The sequence below is a fragment of the Photinus pyralis genome, unplaced genomic scaffold, assembly GCF_008802855.1.
Source record: "Photinus pyralis isolate 1611_PpyrPB1 unplaced genomic scaffold, Ppyr1.3 Ppyr1.4_LG10, whole genome shotgun sequence".
In the NCBI taxonomy this organism is placed as follows: domain Eukaryota; kingdom Metazoa; phylum Arthropoda; class Insecta; order Coleoptera; family Lampyridae; genus Photinus; species Photinus pyralis.
Genome location: NW_022170250.1, coordinates 502,540 through 524,072, shown reverse-complemented (window position 1 = coordinate 524,072; position 21,533 = coordinate 502,540). Strand labels below are relative to the sequence as shown.

The 21,533-nt window shown below is 38.4% G+C and overlaps 2 protein-coding genes and 1 long non-coding RNA gene across 7 annotated transcripts; 2 read left to right on the top strand and 1 right to left on the bottom strand.

The window, feature by feature from the left end:
- Positions 1-2,337: 2,337 nt before the first annotated feature.
- On the top strand, positions 2,338-5,797 carry LOC116162108 (cytochrome P450 4g15-like). 3 transcript variants are annotated; one of them, XM_031475638.1, is made up of 10 exons: positions 2,338-2,941; positions 3,531-3,699; positions 3,734-3,931; positions 3,976-4,161; positions 4,212-4,278; positions 4,326-4,452; positions 4,972-5,100; positions 5,151-5,219; positions 5,267-5,567; positions 5,617-5,797. In XM_031475638.1, exons 2-10 carry the CDS (start codon positions 3,531-3,533, stop codon positions 5,778-5,780), a joined length of 1,410 nt encoding a protein of 469 aa, XP_031331498.1. In that variant the 5' UTR covers positions 2,338-2,941; the 3' UTR covers positions 5,781-5,797. The 3 variants fall into 3 exon arrangements, with proteins under 3 accessions (XP_031331498.1, XP_031331499.1, XP_031331497.1); XM_031475639.1 differs by lacking the exon at positions 2,338-2,941 and adding an exon at positions 3,014-3,482 and having other exon boundaries at positions 5,604-5,797; XM_031475637.1 differs by lacking the exon at positions 2,338-2,941 and adding an exon at positions 3,015-3,482.
- A 397-nt stretch (positions 5,798-6,194) lies between these two features.
- Positions 6,195-9,357, bottom strand: LOC116162114. The gene is made up of 4 exons (XR_004143492.1): positions 9,265-9,357; positions 9,095-9,208; positions 6,307-6,462; positions 6,195-6,209 (listed from the first exon to the last, which is right to left on the bottom strand). It is a non-coding gene; the product is annotated as an uncharacterized LOC116162114 (long non-coding RNA).
- A 610-nt stretch (positions 9,358-9,967) lies between these two features.
- LOC116162112 (conserved oligomeric Golgi complex subunit 4-like) lies at positions 9,968-12,875 on the top strand. Of its 3 annotated transcripts, none has more exons than XM_031475647.1 (7): positions 9,968-10,612; positions 11,401-11,623; positions 11,670-11,936; positions 11,982-12,167; positions 12,219-12,439; positions 12,486-12,547; positions 12,620-12,875. In XM_031475647.1, exons 1-6 carry the CDS (start codon positions 10,506-10,508, stop codon positions 12,526-12,528), a joined length of 1,047 nt encoding a protein of 348 aa, XP_031331507.1. In that variant the 5' UTR covers positions 9,968-10,505; the 3' UTR covers positions 12,529-12,547; positions 12,620-12,875. The 3 variants fall into 3 exon arrangements, with proteins under 3 accessions (XP_031331507.1, XP_031331508.1, XP_031331504.1); XM_031475648.1 differs by having other exon boundaries at positions 12,486-12,557; XM_031475644.1 differs by lacking the exon at positions 12,620-12,875 and having other exon boundaries at positions 12,486-12,597.
- The last annotated feature ends 8,658 nt before the right edge of the window (positions 12,876-21,533 follow it).

Sequence of the window (21,533 nt, the reverse complement as noted above, 5' to 3'; positions counted from 1 at the left end):
GCTGCCCCGCCGCACATTCGCATAAATTTTATATTTTCTAGAAAAAATTGACCGTTCTGCCATGAATACGTTACGCGAACGTTATAATAAATTTTTAATTGCGCTTAAGGATCGATGTACCGTTTATTGCAATTTTTGTAATTGTAATTATGTAATTAGGGTAATTAAAGGAAAAATACAAAGCGGTATTTCAGCAACAATAAATATGAGTAAAAAAAAGGCTTTTGGGGAAATTTTAGCAGTTTGATAAGACCCTGAAGATCAGGTCTTATAGGTCTGGCACTTTAGAGAAAGACTAGAACTGTTCCTCCATGCTTTCAGTGGTTGTGACACCACCTCTGCCCTTTTCTAGCAAGGAAAAAGAAAATATTGGCCTCTCTCTGACGCTACCCAAGAAAAAGTAGCTTTTGTTGGTTGCAAATGTCTTGTGACACTTTATGGGGGTAGAGAAGAAGATACTTAACCGAAACGTAAAATCTTTGTACTTTTGCAGCTTTGCGAACTACGTTTTTAATTTCTATCGTTCCGTTTCATTACAAAGTAGGCTTTTGCTACTTTCCGTTTCATTAATTATAAGGAGGAAAGGGGGGGGGGGTTGTCTCGCTTTCCTGCATTTGCTTTCCCGTAGAAACCGCTACCGAATCTGATTATTTACTGTTTCCGCATAGGGAAATTGCTGTGCGCTTTAAGTTTGTTTTAGCCGCCCCCCGCTAGCCCTTTACAATTTCTGGGACCGAAAACTTCTGGTGGCGCTCGATGCACTCCCGTTCCGTCGTTTCCTGTCGACGTTCCGCCTATCGCCGCCGAAGAAATTTGTTTTATCTTTCATGGTCTTAACGCAAGGAACTGTGTTTTACCAACTACCACCCTTCTCTCTTATTCCTTATCAAAATTGAAGGGGGGGGGGGCACTGGCTTCATTCTTCATGGTACTCTAATGAAAGGTCTCGATGAAACGAAGTAATTTCTACAAACCATACCCCTCCTCCTCGGACCGCTTACCGCGATCGGTTATAATTCCTGAAGAACGGATTGTCGGCGGAGGGTACTCACAAAGGGACATCTAAACGAGACACATCTCCTGGCGGTGTGGAAACTTAATTCGGATAATTTCTCCAAGGGGTTGATTCTTGTTGCGGTACGAGTATATAGCTTAGATTTTGAATGTATGCTAGGCGGCCTTTAAATGTTTATGTATAAAGATCCCCATTAATCATTCCTAGCAAGAAGCATCGATAAATATAGCATGCTACTTCCTTACTAAGCAATTTCGGTCAAAAAATGCGATTTATCTGCACAAGATTGGTGCACAGTTAAAATTTTTTTAAAATGTTCTCATAATTTGTATTTTTTAAGTTTTTGGTTTGAAAAAATCTAGAAGACGGAACAAAGTTACACTTGCCTAGACACGTCCTTCTTCATCTACACGTGGCCACTTCCCGTGTTATTTGCCTTCCATTAATGGAAGTCGTTGAATTGATTGAATTAAATATGGGAAACTGCTAATACATTAACTAGGTTAATGTGCCTACTACGATGACTGCCTTGTGCTAAAAAAGGCGAAGGCATTCTAATCTGCCTCTTTTTACCGAAATTATCAAGCGAATTCCTAACGCAAACGAAAAATGGGGCACCGGCCGCGACACTTTCATTTAATATGCCACCGTCGTGAAAACCAGCATGGACACGAGGAAGCGTTTGTCCAAGATCCGAATGCAGGTCACACTCCGCACAACAAAAATAATACATTAACATTGAGCCAGCATTAATATTAAATTCAGAGAGAGCCTTGACCTTTTCTATTTAAGCCATTCATCTCCGTGACGGTCCTCGCCGAATTTACAATTCAAACAAGAAGAAGGATTAAAATACATATTAATCAGGAGTCATCTTTTTGATATACTACGGAAATTTACGGGGTCTTTATGTCATTAAAAGGTGTAATATTTACATTCTTTGAAGGACACCTGCGAGAAAGATTAACATTTTTTAAAAGATATGCTGAGAGTACCAACGTGAAGACCCTTTAAAAAAGTCGCCCTTCGCTATGTTCAATTTTTTCCAACGAAACCCTGTGGAGCCTCCGGGTAAACTATACCACCCACCTTCTCCTAGACTCGGACTTCCTAGTGTAAGGACCTCTTGTTGGGCTCCGTGGTAGGTGGGGAGCTACAAGGACGGATTTGCACGCTTCTGACATGGATACTGATCAAAACTTTAGACCAGAGGAAGCATCCCAGGGCACACACCAAGCCTCAACAACACACAAAACCACGCAGGCGCACCTGCGGCGCTGAGCAGAAGAGGAGAAAGAATACCAAATGAGCCAAACTGCTGCAACAGTCACCTCCAAACCATCCGCTGCCCCGTGATCCAATTCCGACCCAGAGGCAGGCGCCTAGAGGTAGAAAAAGAGGCAGAAGTCGAATGACTCAACCGCCGACGAAGAAGGGCAGACCAGAGCCCCAACCAAGAGTGGGTTCCAGTAAGGCTGGAGCACCGCGCAGTGGCTACGAAAGGCAACGATCATAGATACCAATAACCCTTTGGGTAGGCTAAGGGCTAACCAGGAGGATATGGTACAAAATGACCTGGTCAAGGTTCTTAGGCGCTATACTAGCACTCACGTGAGTAAAACGATTCCCTTGAGTGGCTTGAAGAGGTGGTTGGCAACCTCCCACAGTTGTGGGAGGCCGCACACCTGAAGGCAGTGCAGGAAGACTGCCTTCCTAGGCTCCGCAAGGTCCCGTGGGCACATGACGACCTGGTGGCGGCCAAGCAGCGTTTGGACGTGCAGAATTCCTGGGAAAAGGTAAACAGATGGGGTCTCTTCCATACATCCGCGAAGGATCAAGTTCAAGAGAGGCTGATCATTTTCGGAATTGAGGAAAAGGACACAAGAAGACCTCCCCGATCGGCTTTGTTACTGGGGGAAATTCAAGGTATGCTCTTTTCAAAGATACCAAATTTGTTAAAATCGGTCAAACCGTTAAGAAGTTAAAGCAGGATATTGAACGCTTGAACGCCCCACACCATCTTTGTTTTTGAAATAACTGAGTTTTTTTTACGAAAATGATAGATAAACAAATCGGATAAGGTTCGTAAAATTGTAGAGACCCGAAAATGTCTTGATATATTTGTCTTTGAAGCGTAAGCAAGTTCAATGGGACGACTAACGATGATGGAGTAGAGAGTTCCCGCGTAAATAAAAGTGTAATAAATCAGAATTATAAATTACAATAATATTTAAAATTTATTACTATTTTGGGTTACTAAGTAGTCAAGGTTTATTATACATAATCTTCTTTAATAAAATACTACAGCATTTGCAATTAATGTAAAGTGTCTGATCTGGATAGGCGGTTTTTAAAAATAATAATAATTATACCTACCCATTAAGTGCCATAAAACATAATAATCTTGATATAGATTGTAAATCCAAGCAACTGTTTGTTATATTTCCATTTTGACTCAATTGTTCCGGTGAGTTGATATATTCCATTCTCGAATGTAAAACGTTGTTGATTGTAGATGTTGACCGAGTGGAAAATCTTCGAAGTTACCATGATAGTTTTTTTTCTGTGGTGCATTCGCTACTACTGGGGACGAAGAAGGCTGTACCAGATGGCAAGACAAAGACCTGGGCCACTTGCGCTTCCACTGATCGGTAGCGCTTTCTACCTCATGAGGTCGCCAAAGGGTAAGTGGTGAGAAGTACTGACGGCACTTTGCAGATGCTTTCGACACTATGTTTAAGTTCGCCAAGCAGTTCAAGTCACCGACCCCTGCATGGTTAGGACCTATGCTGTTCTTCATGGTGTGGGATCCGAAGAGCCTGAAGGTAATTTTGAATGACACTAACACGTTGGGCAAACATAATTTCTATAAATTCGTGGGAAATTTGATCGGACTTGGCTTGATTATGCACGAAGGTGAGTGGCGCAAATCCAAAACCCCATACACAATGGCCTTTCAGTTCCAAAATGGCGAAGGCACAGGAGAACTATCCTGCCAATCTTCAATCGAAATATCCTTAAGGCTTTCACGGACGTATTCGCACGACACGCCCTGATTTTGGCCGACGAGCTGGAAGAACGAATCGGACAGCGTTCTTTTGATATCTATCGTTACTGTAGCGGGTGTGTCAATGACTTTATTTATGGTACCTAGGTGTAATTTATAGTGGCACAATGGTTCACAAATTCATTTTAGAAACTGGATTAGGAGTTATGGGTCAATCTCAGAGTTCCAAGGAGAACTACATAAGTTGCCTTGACAGGTGAACCCAGTGTAAACCTTACCGCGTATTGGAACTTTTTATTCTAGAGCCAAAAACATCGTATTTCTGCGTATTAACAACATATTCTATCACTCTGACTGGATTTTTAACTTGAGCCCATTATCAAGAGAATATAAGAAGATATGTGAATATATATACACGCATGTTCACATGGTACGTACAGTACTTGGGCAGTAGCATAGGCCCAACAATCCTGCTCTCCTTCCTTCAGGCTTTATTTGCTGTATTTTTGCATGCTGTACTCTCCCTCTGCTTGCTTCTCTCCTTCTACACTTTTAGTACACCACTTTCGTTCTGCTCTCCTGTTCTTCTTCCGAAATCCTTTGGGCTTTCGTTTCTGCAATTTACTTCCTTTCAAAGTCCTCTTCGAATTTCTTGACTAGCAGTCGTGTATACGTCGGGTCATCGGGTGGAATGGCTGCCATATACAAAACCATATTCGGATCGCACGGTGCTGTAAGTGCCAAAAATTCGGTCATCACTCTTTCAACTGCCGTAGTGAACTTCAATGCGGTCACTGCGCAGGTAGTCATGACAGCAAGTCGTACCCGAAGCTCCAACAAGAGCCTTCCTGTGCAAATTGCATGAGGGCGATGTTATAAGCATAATGCATGAAAAATAGAAATTTTTGCAGAAAATATGTCTTTGTAACTATCGTTTAAACTATTTTAGGCAATACAACAACATAATCACACCAATTTGTCGAACACATTTCTCCAAGCTCTCATCGCCGCAACCAAAGAAGACCCCGAGTTTACCGAGAAAGACCTACAGGACGAGATCAACGCCTTTGTAATTGCCGTAAGCCCCCCCCCCCACTTCCATCAATATAATCACAGAGCATTTCGTAGGGGAAGGACACCACAACCCTTACAATGTGCTACACGCTGATCATGCTGGGAATGCACCCCGACGTGCAGGTGAGTCGAGTCCGTACGAAGACCAAGATTACCCCTTGCACTCGTAGAAGAAGTTGTACGATGAAGTGATCGTGGGAGGTGAAGATTTGCTTGATCGGGTTCTACGCGAAACCTTGCGCATCTTCCCGCCGGCGCCGTGCATCTCCAGAAAGGTCGACGCGGATATCGCTTTGGATAGCTGCACGATACCGGCGGGATCGTCGGTTGCGATTGCGATCATAGCCCTACATCGTGATCCCGAGGTGTGGCCGGAACCGCTAAAGTTTGATCCCGATCGATTCTTGGGCGAGAGGGCGCGCGAACCTTACGACTGGTTGCCATTCTCTGGGGGTCCACGGAATTGTGTCGGTGTGTACGATCGGAACTCTAAACTTCATTTCATAGCTTCCGGTTTCAGGGCGTCAGTATGCGTTTATGGCGCTCAAGGTGATCATATCAACCTTAGTAAAGAAGTACGAGTTTTCTACCGAGTATAAGAGTGTTGAAGATATCAAGTTTAAACCGAATTTAGTATTGGAACCCGTGAAGGGATTTCTAGTGTCTATTAATTTGAGGAAATAACATGTTTGTTATGGTTTTTTGTTTGAGTAAACTTAAATTTGCCCAGTATGGTCCCGGCCATATCTGGTAGCAAAGTGACCGATAAAATTAGTAGCACCAATGTCAAGTTCTCCTACTTACCACTAGTTTAAAATGATGTACTCACTTACCTTCGTTTACATACACTTTCACTGATCTTGTAAGTCACTCACAGCAGAGAATTACGTAAAATCAATTCAGTTCATAGAACCGCCATGACTATGAATTCATAGGCATACACTGAAAATGAAGTAAATTGATGTGGTGGAAGATCAAAGGCTTATTGCTGCCAATCGTATATGTTACCAAAATGAGGAACTGAGAGAATGCTCACAACTCGTCAGTCTCCTCTACTACTAAGATAAGACAAGAGAGAAAAAATCCTACCTTTATAAGGCGCCCTTCTGAGATCTGAAACAAATAACAGATAAAATTAAAAACTAAAAAAAAACGGAATTTGTATAAGATGATAGCATGTGTGTATACCGAATAAGAAGTAAACACTTACCCTATAGCCTTATTAATGCAGTCCTTCGAAAACCATAGGAGGAACCCGTAATGTAGAAAGAACGACATACTGTACATTTCTCGTTCTTCGGTTCCGTTTCTGGAATGCGGTCGGATAAGTGATAGGAGAGCAGCGTTCTCTATCGTCCATAAGTAACTGAAAAATGAAATTTTTTCAACTTGATACAGAAATTGTGACATATGCCTCATGCTAGCAGAACAAATGGTAGAAATGCGAACTGTACGGTCATTCTAGTTATAAATTAGGCAACTACTCCTACTCCGCGTATTCCTACTGCTAGAGATTTAAGGGCATGGAAGCTGTGTTGAATATCAGAAAGTGGTGTATAACCAAGTGGTAATTAATAATTTATTTCCCCTCTTTGATAAACACTGAATTTTAAGGGAACAGAAAGTAAGCAGAATATTAGAAGGTGCTAATTAAATTTCTCATTTAAAAATGTATTTCCCTCCCTGATACACACATTAGATTTTCAAGGTACGGAAAGTGAGCAGAATTAGAAGATGAAGATGGATGGTGTGTAATTAAGTGCTACCTAATTAAAATTTCCCAATTAAAAATTTAATTCTCCTCTCAGTGACAAATTACATCCTGTTATGCTAGGCAGAAGAAAAAAAAGTGCGGAAGCCGAGATTATCAAAACAACAAAAAAAGGTCAACACTGCGGTCAAATAAAAAGAAATAATCAAAAGTTGGAACAAGATGGACAGGGTCACTATTACAGATGGAACCAAGGCTCTCCGCTCAAACCGTTTGAGTGTTGAAACATGGTTTTTGAACGCGATCGCCATTTTAAATTTTTTTAATGGCAACATAGGTTACAGTGTAAAGCTGGTTCAAACAGCCGAGCAAGCCATCCAGCAGTATGCACCGCCGAAAGGACAAGGTAACTCGGACAGAGGAAAAAAAAGGTCGTCCCGGGCCGTCGATACCACACCCGCGGCTCCCCCAGACAAGGAAGCAGCCACGCAGGGAAACGACGTCATGTCTAAGTGGGAGTAGGTTCCACAAGACCCGGTCAATCCCTCTACATTCTACAACCGATAAACAGGCTACAGAGGGTAAAAAAGTAGGGATACTGCATGTGTGCGGGTGAATCCTTGAAACCCTTAGAAACCTGGAAAGAGGTACGGTGTGTCCTCAATTCCTAGGTTCTACGTTCAAACCAGGCCTGTTGCGGGTCAACTGCGCAGATGCGACCACCGCAGAATGGCTCAAAGGAGTGGTGCCAAGCTTCAAGCCATGGGAGGGTGCGACACTAAGAGCTGTCGATGACAAAGAGATTCCAAAGGCGACTGTTGTGAACGCCTACTTTCCAGACAGCACCGACGAGAGCACGGAGCGTATCCTTGGTTTGTTTCAGAAGCAGAACACCGGCTTCAACACTAAGGAATGGCGAATGCTGAACAGAGAACACGAGAGTGCCCTTGTTCATCTAACGATGACAGTCGACCAATCCTCGCTAAGATGCCAGTTTGGACAAGTGGCAATTTAAATTTAATTTATTGTCCTTCTCTTGTTCTGGGCACTCAACAGGCTTTCGCCCAATTATAGAGTGACCCGCATAATGCTTTTTAGAGGTGCCCCTGTAAAAGGTCTTAATGAAGCCTTAAGGATCTAGCAAATCTAATGCTATTGGCACCACTTCCAAGGGAGCTCCGGAGAGGGCAACCAGAGGAGCGCCAGGCACCCAAACTCCAAAATACAGCACGAACAGTGGCCAAACAAAGAAGAGGGACAAAAAGGACAAACGGAACAACCCGCAGGCTCCCCGCGAATGCCAGTGGTCCGGCCAATGTGCCTAGGGGGACAAAATCGCCTTCCTACAGGTAAACCTAGCACAGCAAGGCGGCATCCAATGTGCAGAGTAAGAGGTTCCCCACACCCAATGTGACCGCGATTGCGCTAATAGTGAGATGGAGCACCCAGGACGGTGATGCTCCTTAAATCCCAAGTAATGTTTCGTACCATTAACCGAATTTATTTCCAAGGCCCCACAATTTCGCGATAAGAACGTCCAAAAGAAAGACTTGGCCCTATACTCTGTGAAGGAATGGACTTGATATGAAATTACCTTATTATTCAAGAACCCTGGGTTATTAAATCTAGCGTTTGGGGTCTTGGGAACACGATAGGAACCATTTACTTCGATAAACAGTAAGAAAAACCTGGTCACCGTACAAGCTCTTCTGCTGCCCGTGATATCACGATTATACAGTTAAGCTGTGACACACAGGGTAATGCTCAAGTAGTAATAGCATCAGTATATCTCCCGGGAGATTCTATCAATCTACCTCCCAGTATTGAGATGGCAGAACTAATAAAACACTGTGAGAAAAACAAACACCTCATTATAGGGCGTCACTCAAGTGTACTTTTGAGTGATGTTGAGGGATCGTACTTACAACTTGCTAGTCATAGAGGTAGTACAAAGGGCTCAAATTTGAGGCCTAGGTACACGTGGACCCTGTCCATCCTCCGATTGTAATCCAGAAGGGTGACAATTGCGTATATTTGTACAGTTAATTAAAATCATGTATGCTTCCTGGCCTTCAAAATGGCCTCATTTTGTTCAACTTCTGTAGAACTAGCAACTCCTCAACTTGCCAATCACTCCGCACACTTAAACAAATTAGCCGTGGCAGATGAGAATGTTGCTAGCTCTTAGACTATGAAAGATAACATTATAAAATTGTATAAAGTCAGTTTATAAAAACGTTCATTAGTGTGATCTCCAACGAGACATCTTTGAGAGACAAAAACGCACCTTCCAAACATCCCGGTGTCGATTTATGTGAATGTGAAGAAGCCATGAGGTTTTGGGTTGTGACCGCCAAAGTCTTGATCAAGGCAGATGTCATCGGATCTTCAAAGAGAGAATCTACGGTAAAGGGAACTTGTAAACTTAAACTTATCAGAAATGATAGCGAGACTTACAGGTCAAGCGAAAAACCTTCAGCAATCACTTTATAGTGGGACTGATCGATTCGGTTATCTTGAAATGCCCGCACAGCCAATCTTAGGTGTAGACGTAANTTTGTGGTCTGGTCAAGAATTAGAGTTTGTAATGTTGGAATTATTGTTACAAAATTTTAAAAACCATAACAAAAACCTAGGAAAGGGAGAAAGTACAATACATTTTCCTTGATTATTTATTGCGAATGAGTTCGAAATAAATTCTTTTTGATTCTGTGTTTATTTGAATCTATTGTACAATCCATATAGTCTTCATGTTCAGATTTTTTCTATTTATTCTATTTTATCAAGGCTCTTAAATTATTAATTTTGAGTCATTATTAGAATTTTGTTTTGTAGCAAATGCCGGATATGTACGAGGAAAGATCACAAAAATTCTAATTTTCAATTTTTGATTTATTGGAGCTAGCTCGACAGGTGATTTGTGGATGGTGTAGTACTATAGTTGTAGTAGAAACCGAGTGTAGGTTTCATATGTTATTCCATATACAGAGTCGTTGAACTCTTCCGAAACGGCTCGATCGGCACACTAGGAACTATATTAGAACAGATTCAAGTGATTCAAAAAAATTAAAAAAGATTCAAAAATATTTTTAAAGAATTAGAAAAATGGTTCAAATGTTTAAAAAAATACAAAAATTCACGTTTTTGATCTTTTTATTATTGTTTTGAATCAATGTTAAATTTTTTTGAATTTTTTAATGTTATTTAGTGATCGCGTTGGAACGATAATTGCAGATCTTGCTCTTTTAGATCCGCCTTTTTTTCCACAAACCGGCTGTAACTCCTCTATTTTGAATGTCAAGTCCCGGCTGATCATCCGCGTAGGTTTCGAGAGTGCTTGGCAGCCCAACTCCAAGTCTCACTATTAAATTTAAAACTTTTTATGGCGTAAACTCAGTTAATACACAATTGTTTTATTACTAACCGTCTATCATTCAGTTTTAACAGGTTTGACCAAACAGGTGTTAAAAAATCCGTTTAAAAAACCAGCTAATACCTAAATACCTGCCGGTTTTACAGTGTGGCGGAAATTGATTCTGTTAATAATCTGCTTTTAGGCTGATATCGAAATAAGCGTTTTAATTTCGGAGGAACGCAATAATCAAATTCTCCAACTTGATAAGCTCATTAATGCAAGTGATTTAAGTAGAAGGAAGCACGACTTACTATCCCTATATCTACAGCTAGAGCAGTACTTTATGGAAGAATCCGTCAGTAAAGCAGTTGGCATCGATTCTACAGAAACGGCGCAACAGACTTCCAGTATGGTGGATGATACATTTTTTATTATCCGCAAATGCATAAGGTCTGTTTACTGTTGTTAATATACAGGTTGCCTATGGTACAAATAACCATAACCATTTAAAGAATTAAAAGTCTATCTATTTCAAAATTGTATCAAATGTAAAGACATAATTAGTGCAGAAAAATACCTAAACTCACAATCTGGATATACTAATGTACAGGGTTTCCTATTAATAAAGGTCACATGCCATATCTATGGAACCGCTAATTGCACAGCTTGGGGTAAAAGACTTTGTTACCAAAGGGGCCAAAACAAATCGCTGGAAATTATTTTCAAGTTTCTAGGTTTACCGCTAGAGGCGTACGAGTCATGGCTAAGCAGAAAAATAATATTTTTTCCTAAATTATACCCAACAAACATGCATAAAAAATACAACGGTTCCATAGATTTCTGTGACTTTTATTAATAGGACATCCTGTGCAGTGGGGGGGGGGGGCAATTTTGTTCTAATTTAGTTCGTTTGGAACTTGATGTTACAGTTCCCTGCAGTTTGCTAAGAGCTTCTCAAGTTGTCCTGTGACATATTATATCTTCAGTCTATTGTAGCAGTTCTAAATTGGTGTGACTTTTCCTTCTCTCCCTGCATTGGCAGGGAGCCGGATATTTAACCCATTGCTACAAGGTTCAAAATATCAAGTTACTTATCTGTTACATTAACATATACTACAGGATTTGGGTTTAAAAAGTATGTAGGGTGTCCCAAATATAATTGTCAGCTTCTGGAAAATTAACCAACAATTGCTTGAAGACCGCAAACAGGACGCTCCATCTAAGTTATTGTTTTGCAGGCGTGCAATATCAAGTGGAAGCTTAGATGGAATTTGCGCAGTTATAAACATTGCATGCGCAGTCTTGGAAAATGATTTTTGTGGAATTTTACGTGGACGGTTAAAGCAGGGTTATCCATCAGGGTATTTAGATCTAACTCAAGCGTACAACGTCCTTCAAACCTCTATTCAACATGGCCGACTTCAACCAAGCGATACCGAACAGATTCGAACTGCTTTCCTTGTATGATTTAATAATGTTCATACATACTTTAACAACATAATTCTAGATTGCTTTAAATAATGCTGATGCAAGTACTGAGTATGTAGAGACTTTATGCGACAGTGCGTTAGGTGATGTGAAAAAGGCAATTCCAAATATGAACACTAATGAACATGGCAAATTAGAAAGTTGTCTCTCCGGTCTCTCATCGGTAATTATTAATTTGAAAGACGTAATGGAGTACGGCATGCAACAGTTACGAGTCAGTGTGATTAAGCCACGGATTAGTCCTTGGGTTGATTCATTTCTTAACATCAACCACCAGCTTAATGATGTAAGAACTACTGCCTTAGCGGCTTAAAGTAACTCTGCTGTTTAGGACGAACTGTCAGAGTATGAAGCTGGAGAATCTTTTGTTCAAACTTTAATCATGAACTTGGATTCGTTACTTTCTTCATTTAAGGACAGTTTGACCTCGGCCAATTACGATGGACTCATAAAAATTCTCATAGGCGAAGTAACCGCAAGATTTGAGAAGGTCATTTTTAAGTCAGCATTTAATAGAGCAAGTTACTCCGATGAATGCCGTGATTATTTTAATTTCTTTTAAATTTAGTTAGGTGGATTGGTGTTGGATAAAGAAGTGCGGTCATTATCCGGGTACTTAACCAGCGCGACAACATGGTCGGTCCGAGATAAGTTTACGAGACTCTCACAAATTGCAACCATCTTAAACTTGGAAAAAGTTACAGAAATAACAGACTATTGGGGGAACCATGATGGGGCGCTCACATGGAGATTAACCCCTACTGAAGTTAGAACAATAATGGGTTTAAGGTGTGGCATTTTGTACGAGTATCCCTTATTTATTTACTTCTTTCAGGATTGATTTTAAGCAAGAGGATATACAGAGGCTGAAATTGTAAATGTTAATTTTATCCGAATGTAAGTAAATGTAAGGTTAAAATAAATCATAATGGTTTTCAGTTGCATTATTCTTCTCTCTTTTTGTTGTAGATTAAAGACTATTGCAATTGTGACCGCTCGCCTGGCTCACAGTTGTTTAAAGCGCATTTGTCCTTTTGAAAGGAAACCGGCCAACCATTTACAGAGGAACAAATTTATTGCTCATAAAACAATCAAATAAGCTGAAAGAAAAACAGACTACCAGGGCAGAATTGAGGCAAAAAGCAATCGATAGAACGACATCAATATTAATAATTCAAAATCTCCTGTCGTAACTGCGATTTACAATAAATGACGCACAAACACAGCTAGATCAAATCGAATCTCGATTTAGACAACACTGATTTAGTTGTAATTGTAATTATAGTGTTGGCTCTTTGATGGTGGACAACATTCCTTTTAACGGACATTGGGAAACTTACGTAATCCTGGAAACACGCCTACTTTTATTACGACGTAAAGAAACGCTCCCTAGCTTTCTTCTACACTACTTTACTTTACAATTAAACAATGACAGACTGTTTTTTCAAATATGGAAATAACCCAAAACAAAACGGCGAGGTTATTTGTAAACGGGCCCCATAAAAGAAGCTCCGATTAACGTCTTCCTCTTCTATTTATATATATATTATATAATATATATATATATATATCTATTATTGATATAAGTCGAGATCCGGATAATAGTAGGATAACCTGAGATCCCCCTTTAAAGTTAAAAATATTCGTGTATATTGGGTTGCCAACGACATGAAATATGTCCTTCTATCATTACCCCTATAGAGGGGAAAGGAATTATACAATTAAAATTATCCATATAAAAAGCAGTTAGGATGAGATCCAAAAATAAATACACTTAAGTAGAGATCATATAGTGTATAAAATGACATTGGTGTGATAAGGAGAGATCATGCGGTGTTGTCAAATGTACTTGTTCTAAAAATAGATTTCATTATCTTTTGCGAATACTTAACAGGTTGTTAGCCTTCCTGTGGGATTTCTTCGCGTATTCTTTCTTCCATAAAGCGGTGCGTTAACATTATTTGGCACCCGGGGCTTGAAATATAACATTTAATTAAATAATACCTAGTGTAATACTATATTTTACATCGATGATAAATTATAACGATTAGCTATTTATTGAAGGAAAGAGTTCCGGTTGGAAATGTTTTTTTTTTTCTAACAGCTAATAATGGTGCATAAGTCTACATCTTTGAATTAAAGGACCCAATTCAAACTCACTTTCAAGGTACAATTGCCATTATAATTAATGTAATAATTTTTTGGCATTATCTGAAATGTTTCAAAATTGATTATGTTTAGGTATTCATCCTACAATCATGTATAAACACCAAACCCAAAGAAATCATTATCAAATTGCTTCCTTATCTCTCTTCCAGTATCGTATGGTGCCTGGTTGGTAAAAGCAATCACAAGAACTCTAAGGTTATTTGCTTATGATTACATGTAAACCATAAGGTTGTTCAGTATTTCGTAACGAAATCTGCAAAAAGTTCATTTTTTAAGACAGATGCCTTGCTTAGTCAAATTGGTTCAAACCATGGAGGTGGCCATTTTGGTTCAAAAACATCTAATTCATCCTACAATCATGTGTAAATACCAAATCCAAAGAACTCATTATCAAATTGCTTTCTTATCTCTCTTCTAGTACCTTATGGTGCATGGTTGGTAAAAAGCAATCACAAGAACTCTAAAGTTATTTGCTTATGATTACATGTAAACCATTAGGTTGTTCAGTATTTCGTAACGAAATCTGCAAAAAGTTCATTTTTTAAGAAAGATGCCTTGGTTAGTCAAATTGGTTCAAACCATGGAGGTGGCCATTTTGGTTCAAAAACATCTAATTCATCCTACAATCATGTGTAAATACCAAATCCAAAGAAACTCATTATCAAATTGCTTTCTTATCTCTCTTCTAGTACCTTATGGTGCATGGTTGGTAAAAAGCAATCACAAGAACTCTAAAGTTATTTGCTTATGATTACATGTAAACCATAAGGTTGTTCAGTATTTCGTAACGAAATCTGCAAAAAGTTCATTTTTTAAGAAAGATGCCTTGGTTAGTCAAATTGGTTCAAACCATGGAGGTGGCCATTTTGGTTCAAAAACATCTAATTCATCCTACAATCATGTGTAAATACCAAATCCAAAGAACTCATTATCAAATTGCTTTCTTATCTCTCTTCTAGTACCTTATGGTGCATGGTTGGTAAAAAGCAATCACAAGAACTCTAAAGTTATTTGCTTATGATTACATGTAAACCATTAGGTTGTTCAGTATTTCGTAACGAAATCTGCAAAAAGTTCATTTTTTAAGACAGATGCCTTGCTTAGTCAAATTGGTTCAAACCATGGAGGTGGCCATTTTGGTTCAAAAACATCTCATTCATCCTACAATCATGTGCAAATACCAAATCCAAAGAACTCATTATCAAATTGCTTTCTTATCTCTCTTCTAGTACCTTATGGTGCATAGTTGGTAAAAAGCAATCACAAGAACTCTAAAGTTATTTGCTTATGATTACATGTAAACCATTAGGTTGTTCAGTATTTCGTAACGAAATTGCAAAAAGTTCATTTTTTAAGAAAGATGCCTTGGTTAGTCAAATTGGTTCAAACCATGGAGGTGGCCATTTTGGTTCAAAAACATCTAATTCATCCTACAATCATGTGTAAATACCAAATCCAAAGAACTCATTATCAAATTGCTTTCTTATCTCTCTTCTAGTACCTTATGGTGCATGGTTGGTAAAAAGCAATCACAAGAACTCTAAAGTTATTTGCTTATGATTACATGTAAACCATAAGGTTGTTCAGTATTTCGTAACGAAATCTGCAAACAGTTCATTTTTTAAGAAAGGTGCCTTGGTTAGTCAAATTGGTTCAAACCATGGAGGTGGCCATTTTGGTTCAAAAACATCTAATTCATCCTACAATCATGTGTAAATACCAAATCCAAAAAAACTCATTATCAAATTGCTTTCTTATCTCTCTTCCAGTATCGTATGGTGCCTGGTTGGTAAAAAGCAATCACAATAACTCTAAAGTTATTTGCTTATGATTACATGTAAACCATTAGGTTGTTCAGTATTTCGTAACGAAATCTGCAAAAAGTTCATTTTTTAAGAAAGATGCCTTGGTTAGTCAAATTGGTTCAAACCATGGAGGTGGCCATTTTGGTTCAAAAACATCTAATTCATCCTACAATCATGTATAAACACCAAATCCAAAGAAATCATTATCAAATTGCTTTCTTATCTCTCTTCCAGTATCGTATGGTGCGGTTGGTAAAAAGCAATCACAAGAACTCTAAAGTTATTTGCTTATGATTACATGTAAACCATTAGGTTGTTCAGTATTTCGTAATGAAATCTGCAAAAAGTTCATTTTTGAGGAAAGATGCTTTCGTTAGTCAAATTGGTTCAAACCATGGAGGTGGCCATTTTGGTTCAAAAGCTACTAATTCACCCTACAATCATGTATAAACACCAAATCCAAAGAACTCATTATCAAATTGCTTTCTTATCTCTCTTCCAGTACTGTATGCTGCCTGGTTAGTAAAATGCAATCCCAAGAACCCTAAAGATATTTGCTTATGATTACATGTACCTAAACCATTAGGTTGTTCAGTATTTCGTAACGAAATCTGTAAAAAGTTCATTTTTGAAGAAAGATGCTTTGGTTAGTCAAATTGGTTCAAATCATGGAGGTGACAATTTCAGTTCAAAAACATCGAACTTATCCTGCAATCATGTGTAGGTAAACACCAAACCCGAAGAAATCAGAATAAAACTGCTTTGTACCTCTCTTCCACTACGCGTAGGATACCTAATTGGTAAAATCAATCATAAACAATTTACCAAATTTAGACAGCGCTGTAATATCTTTGGTTCTTTTCCCGATGAACTTGGTATAGAAATAACGTTTTTGACATCTTTTGATCAAAATACAGGTGGTCATCGAAAGTGTATCAAATTCCCTTATTGGGCACCGTGGTAGGTGTGTTCCTAGCTTATAGTTTCGATACCCTTAGAATCCATTATGACCCTCTTATTTTAATTATTAATTTATTAATTTAATGTGCTTATTAAAATATACTAAACGTTATTTTACATTTCTCCTCAATCCACCAGTTTAATCTCTTTAATACAAATCCGCCCTTATACCGTAACGTGGATTAGGAATAATACATACGAGGTGGCAGATAACAAATTATTTACGTTAAAGCGCACATAGTACAGCTACCTCTTTCATTATTTGCTATCGCACTTTAAAGCGAGAGTACCGCTTTACAATGTTGCCGTTTATTTGGATCTCACTTTATTTAAAATATAACGCATTATATATAACGTAAGCAGCGCCCCCTAAGATGATCATTCAAGAACTTCGCGTGTATAAATTTTGACAAAAACCTAAAAGTTGAGATCCGGGCGAAAATTGAAATTTAGCTTCCTGTATGATCGACGGAGCTAATAGACTCGATATACACAGTAAAAAAGGCGAGATCCGAAAACGGATCTCGGGTTTACCAAATGGATCTCACCTTATCTGCAATATATGTAAAAATGATCTCACCTTAGCGCTTTTTAAATCTATATATATATATATATATATATATATATATATATATATATATAAAAATACACTCCATTAGACTATTTGAAATCACATATGTAGGGTGTAAATAACAAATGATAATACATGAATAAAATATAAATATACAATATAAATTGAGAGATAGATTTGTCAATTGTCTCTAATTAAAAGATGAAGATATGAAATACAGCCAAGAAAATTAAATTAAATTAAAACAAGAAACTAATTGATAAGTAATGTACTAATTTTGGTATTTATCATTTCGAAAAAAAATCTTTCATATTGACCAATAAAAAAAACAAACAAAACCGTAATTATCCCAATTTGAGCTTTAATTTATTAATTTTGAAGTTTTTATAGTTTATATTCTACAAAACGTGTGCGAACTGAATGAGTAACCAAAAAGTGATGATCTAATAGCAATAGATTTCGAAAAAGAGCGGAAACGCATAGGAAAAGAAATTAATTACTGTATAGGGCGAAGTTATGCAACCGAATTAGATTAGAGAATTTTAATTAATTTGATTGCTATTCATTTAAAATGCAATAACGATTTATTAAACGTAGATATCAAAAATAATTGGAAAATATTATAAGATTAAATTAATTGCGTCCGTACAATAATTAATTTACTTCGCTCCTGTAGACGGATACCTTTAAAACAATCAAATTCGCGTATTAATTAAATTTGGTTTCCGATTCATTAAATTGTCACAGACTTAAGTGGATGGATTCGCTACGAAATTGGGAATTGGCAATGCGACAGTCATCGTTACGGCAATTAATTAAAAAGAATCAGGGATTGTTTGTATACAAAGAAATTGACTAATTAATTATTTCAATGCTTTGGCGAAATGAAAAGTGAAACAGGTGAGTATTGTATATTATCTTCAAATTTAGTCTTCAATCGCTAATGAGAGGAGTCTAATTAACCGGTAATTATAACGATAGTCTTGTTGACACCGCTTAATTATATACGAAGTTTGAGTAATTAAGATAAGTGCCTAATTTAGAACCAATCGATCTAATTCGTGCAGATAGGTATACTTAGGTTTTCTAAAGGGGTGGACCGGAAACTGATGAGTAATTGTAGGATATCCTACGAAGTCAACCTTGAATTGAAGTACTGCTGTAATTTTAATGTGCGTACGCCATTTACCCAGCGACCATTACAATTGGGACAGTAATTTTTCGAAAAAATTCGGCTAGACGAGAAGATGGAGAATTTAGTCCACGTTCCACATTTTCAAATATTAGAATATCTCTCGCTTTCTGGGCTAAAACTTACTAATTTTTTTGCTGAAATCTTGCGAAAACTTTCACGAAAGTGTGCTATTGTAATTTGATGGGACGTGATCAATTGGTCACCTTGCTTACCTTAATGGGTATTCACAGAAAAATTGCGCACAAAAGTCACCGCACGTTGCACTAACCCATCGCACGAGGGGTGGGTGGAGAGACGTATGGGGTGCGAAGACACCAACATCCGCGAGTACCATCAAACAACTTAACGCTTGGAAACACCTGTTGCTACTAAAACAGGGAAAACAAGTAGGCTGTGTATGGTGCCGCAGGTGAATGGATTCCAGCGTGCGCGTTTCGAAACGATACGTCCCCCTTTCTTGGAGACACCGGCGCGTTTTTGTCACACGCATTCCGGCTCGTAAACTTCATGAGTCACTCACGCTAATAAAAAAAAATTGATCGAAGAATGTTATGATTTATTTTCTCTATGAAAGTGTAGGATGCCGCGATTTACATTCTTTTTGCCTCCCTAATTAGGGACCGCGTTAATTAATTACGGGGCCGTAATTCACCAGGAAGACTTCCAACGTGAAGATGTTCACCTTGCATCAAAGTAATATAGGAAGCAGTAAACGCAATGATTTTTTATGAAAATGTCGTAAAGATAATTTCCACCAATTTTGAAACTAATCATGTAATCAAGAGAAAAATATAGCCAACGTATAATTTGATGAAAGCTGTAATTACTTACACACATACGCGGTGAAGTAAGAACAAATATTTGAATATTTGTGCCAATTGGTGACGTAATTAGCGAAAATTAGACGATGAGGTACTAATTGTCCTATTCGTAGAAAGTGCAAAGACGATCTTAAACAAATGTGAAAGTCTAAAGGCACCTCGTTTTCGTTAATTAATTAATTGTATGCGAAAGGACAAACAATTACGATCGTAAAAAGCTAACTGTACAAAATTGGCGTTTTTTTTCTGCAGATTGCATAATAAATCAATATAAGACGAGTGCGTAAACAAATGAGCGGTTTTTGCTGCCCCGCCGCACATTCGCATAAATTTTATATTTTCTAGAAAAAATTGACCGTTCTGCCATGAATACGTTACGCGAACGTTATAATAAATTTTTAATTGCGCTTAAGGATCGATGTACCGTTTATTGCAATTTTTGTAATTGTAATTATGTAATTAGGGTAATTAAAGGAAAAATACAAAGCGGTATTTCAGCAACAATAAATATGAGTAAAAAAAAGGCTTTTGGGGAAATTTTAGCAGTTTGATAAGACCCTGAAGATCAGGTCTTATAGGTCTGGCACTTTAGAGAAAGACTAGAACTGTTCCTCCATGCTTTCAGTGGTTGTGACACCACCTCTGCCCTTTTCTAGCAAGGAAAAAGAAAATATTGGCCTCTCTCTGACGCTACCCAAGAAAAAGTAGCTTTTGTTGGTTGCAAATGTCTTGTGACACTTTATGGGGGTAGAGAAGAAGATACTTAACCGAAACGTAAAATCTTTGTACTTTTGCAGCTTTGCGAACTACGTTTTTAATTTCTATCGTTCCGTTTCATTACAAAGTAGGCTTTTGCTACTTTCCGTTTCATTAATTATAAGGAGGAAAGGGGGGGGGGGTTGTCTCGCTTTCCTGCATTTGCTTTCCCGTAGAAACCGCTACCGAATCTGATTATTTACTGTTTCCGCATAGGGAAATTGCTGTGCGCTTTAAGTTTGTTTTAGCCGCCCCCCGCTAGCCCTTTACAATTTCTGGGACCGAAAACTTCTGGTGGCGCTCGATGCACTCCCGTTCCGTCGTTTCCTGTCGACGTTCCGCCTATCGCCGCCGAAGAAATTTGTTTTATCTTTCATGGTCTTAACGCAAGGAACTGTGTTTTACCAACTACCACCCTTCTCTCTTATTCCTTATCAAAATTGAAGGGGGGGGGGGCACTGGCTTCATTCTTCATGGTACTCTAATGAAAGGTCTCGATGAAACGAAGTAATTTCTACAAACCATACCCCTCCTCCTCGGACCGCTTACCGCGATCGGTTATAATTCCTGAAGAACGGATTGTCGGCGGAGGGTACTCACAAAGGGACATCCAAACGAGACACATCTCCTGGCGGTGTGGAAACTTAATTCGGATAATTTCCCCAAGGACTTGATTCTTCTTGCATTACGAGTATACAGCGTAATTTTGAATGTATGCCGGGGGCCTTTAAATGTTTATGTGTAAAGATCCCCAATTATCATTTCTAGCAAGAAGGTAAACATCGATAAATATAGCACGCTACTTCGTTACTAAGCAATTTCGGTTAAAAAAATGCGATTTATTTGCACAAGATTTGTGCACAGTTAAAAATTATTAAAAATGTTCTCATAATTTGTATTTTTTAAGTTTTTGGTTTGAAAAAATGAAGAAAACGGAACAAAGTTATACCTGCCTAGACACGTCCTTCCTCATCTACACGTGGCCACTTCCCGTGTTATTTGCCTTCCATTAATGGAAGTCGTTGAATTGATTGAATTAAATATGGGAAACTGCTAATACATTAACTAGGTTAATGTGCCTACTACGATGACTGCCTTGTGCTAAAAAAGGCGAAGGCATTCTAATCTGCCTCTTTGTACTGAAATTATCAAGCGAATTCCTAACGCAAACGAAAAATGGGGCACCGGCCGCGACACTTTCATTTAATATGCCACCGTCGTGAAAACCAGCATGGACACGAGGAAGCGTTTGTCCAAGATCCGAATGCAGGTCACACTCCGCACAACAAAAATAATACATTAACATTGAGCCAGCATTAATATTAAATTCAGAGAGAGCCTTGACCTTTTCTATTTAAGCCATTCATCTCCGTGACGGTCCTCGCCGAATTTACAATTCAAACAAGAAGAAGGATTAAAATACATATTAATCAGGAGTCATCTTTTTGATATACTACGGAAATTTACGGGGTCTTTATGTCATTAAAAGGTGTAATATTTACATTCTTTGAAGGACACCTGCGAGAAAGATTAACATTTTTTAAAAGATATGCTGAGAGTACCAACGTGAAGACCCTTTAAAAAAGTCGCCCTTCGCTATGTTCAA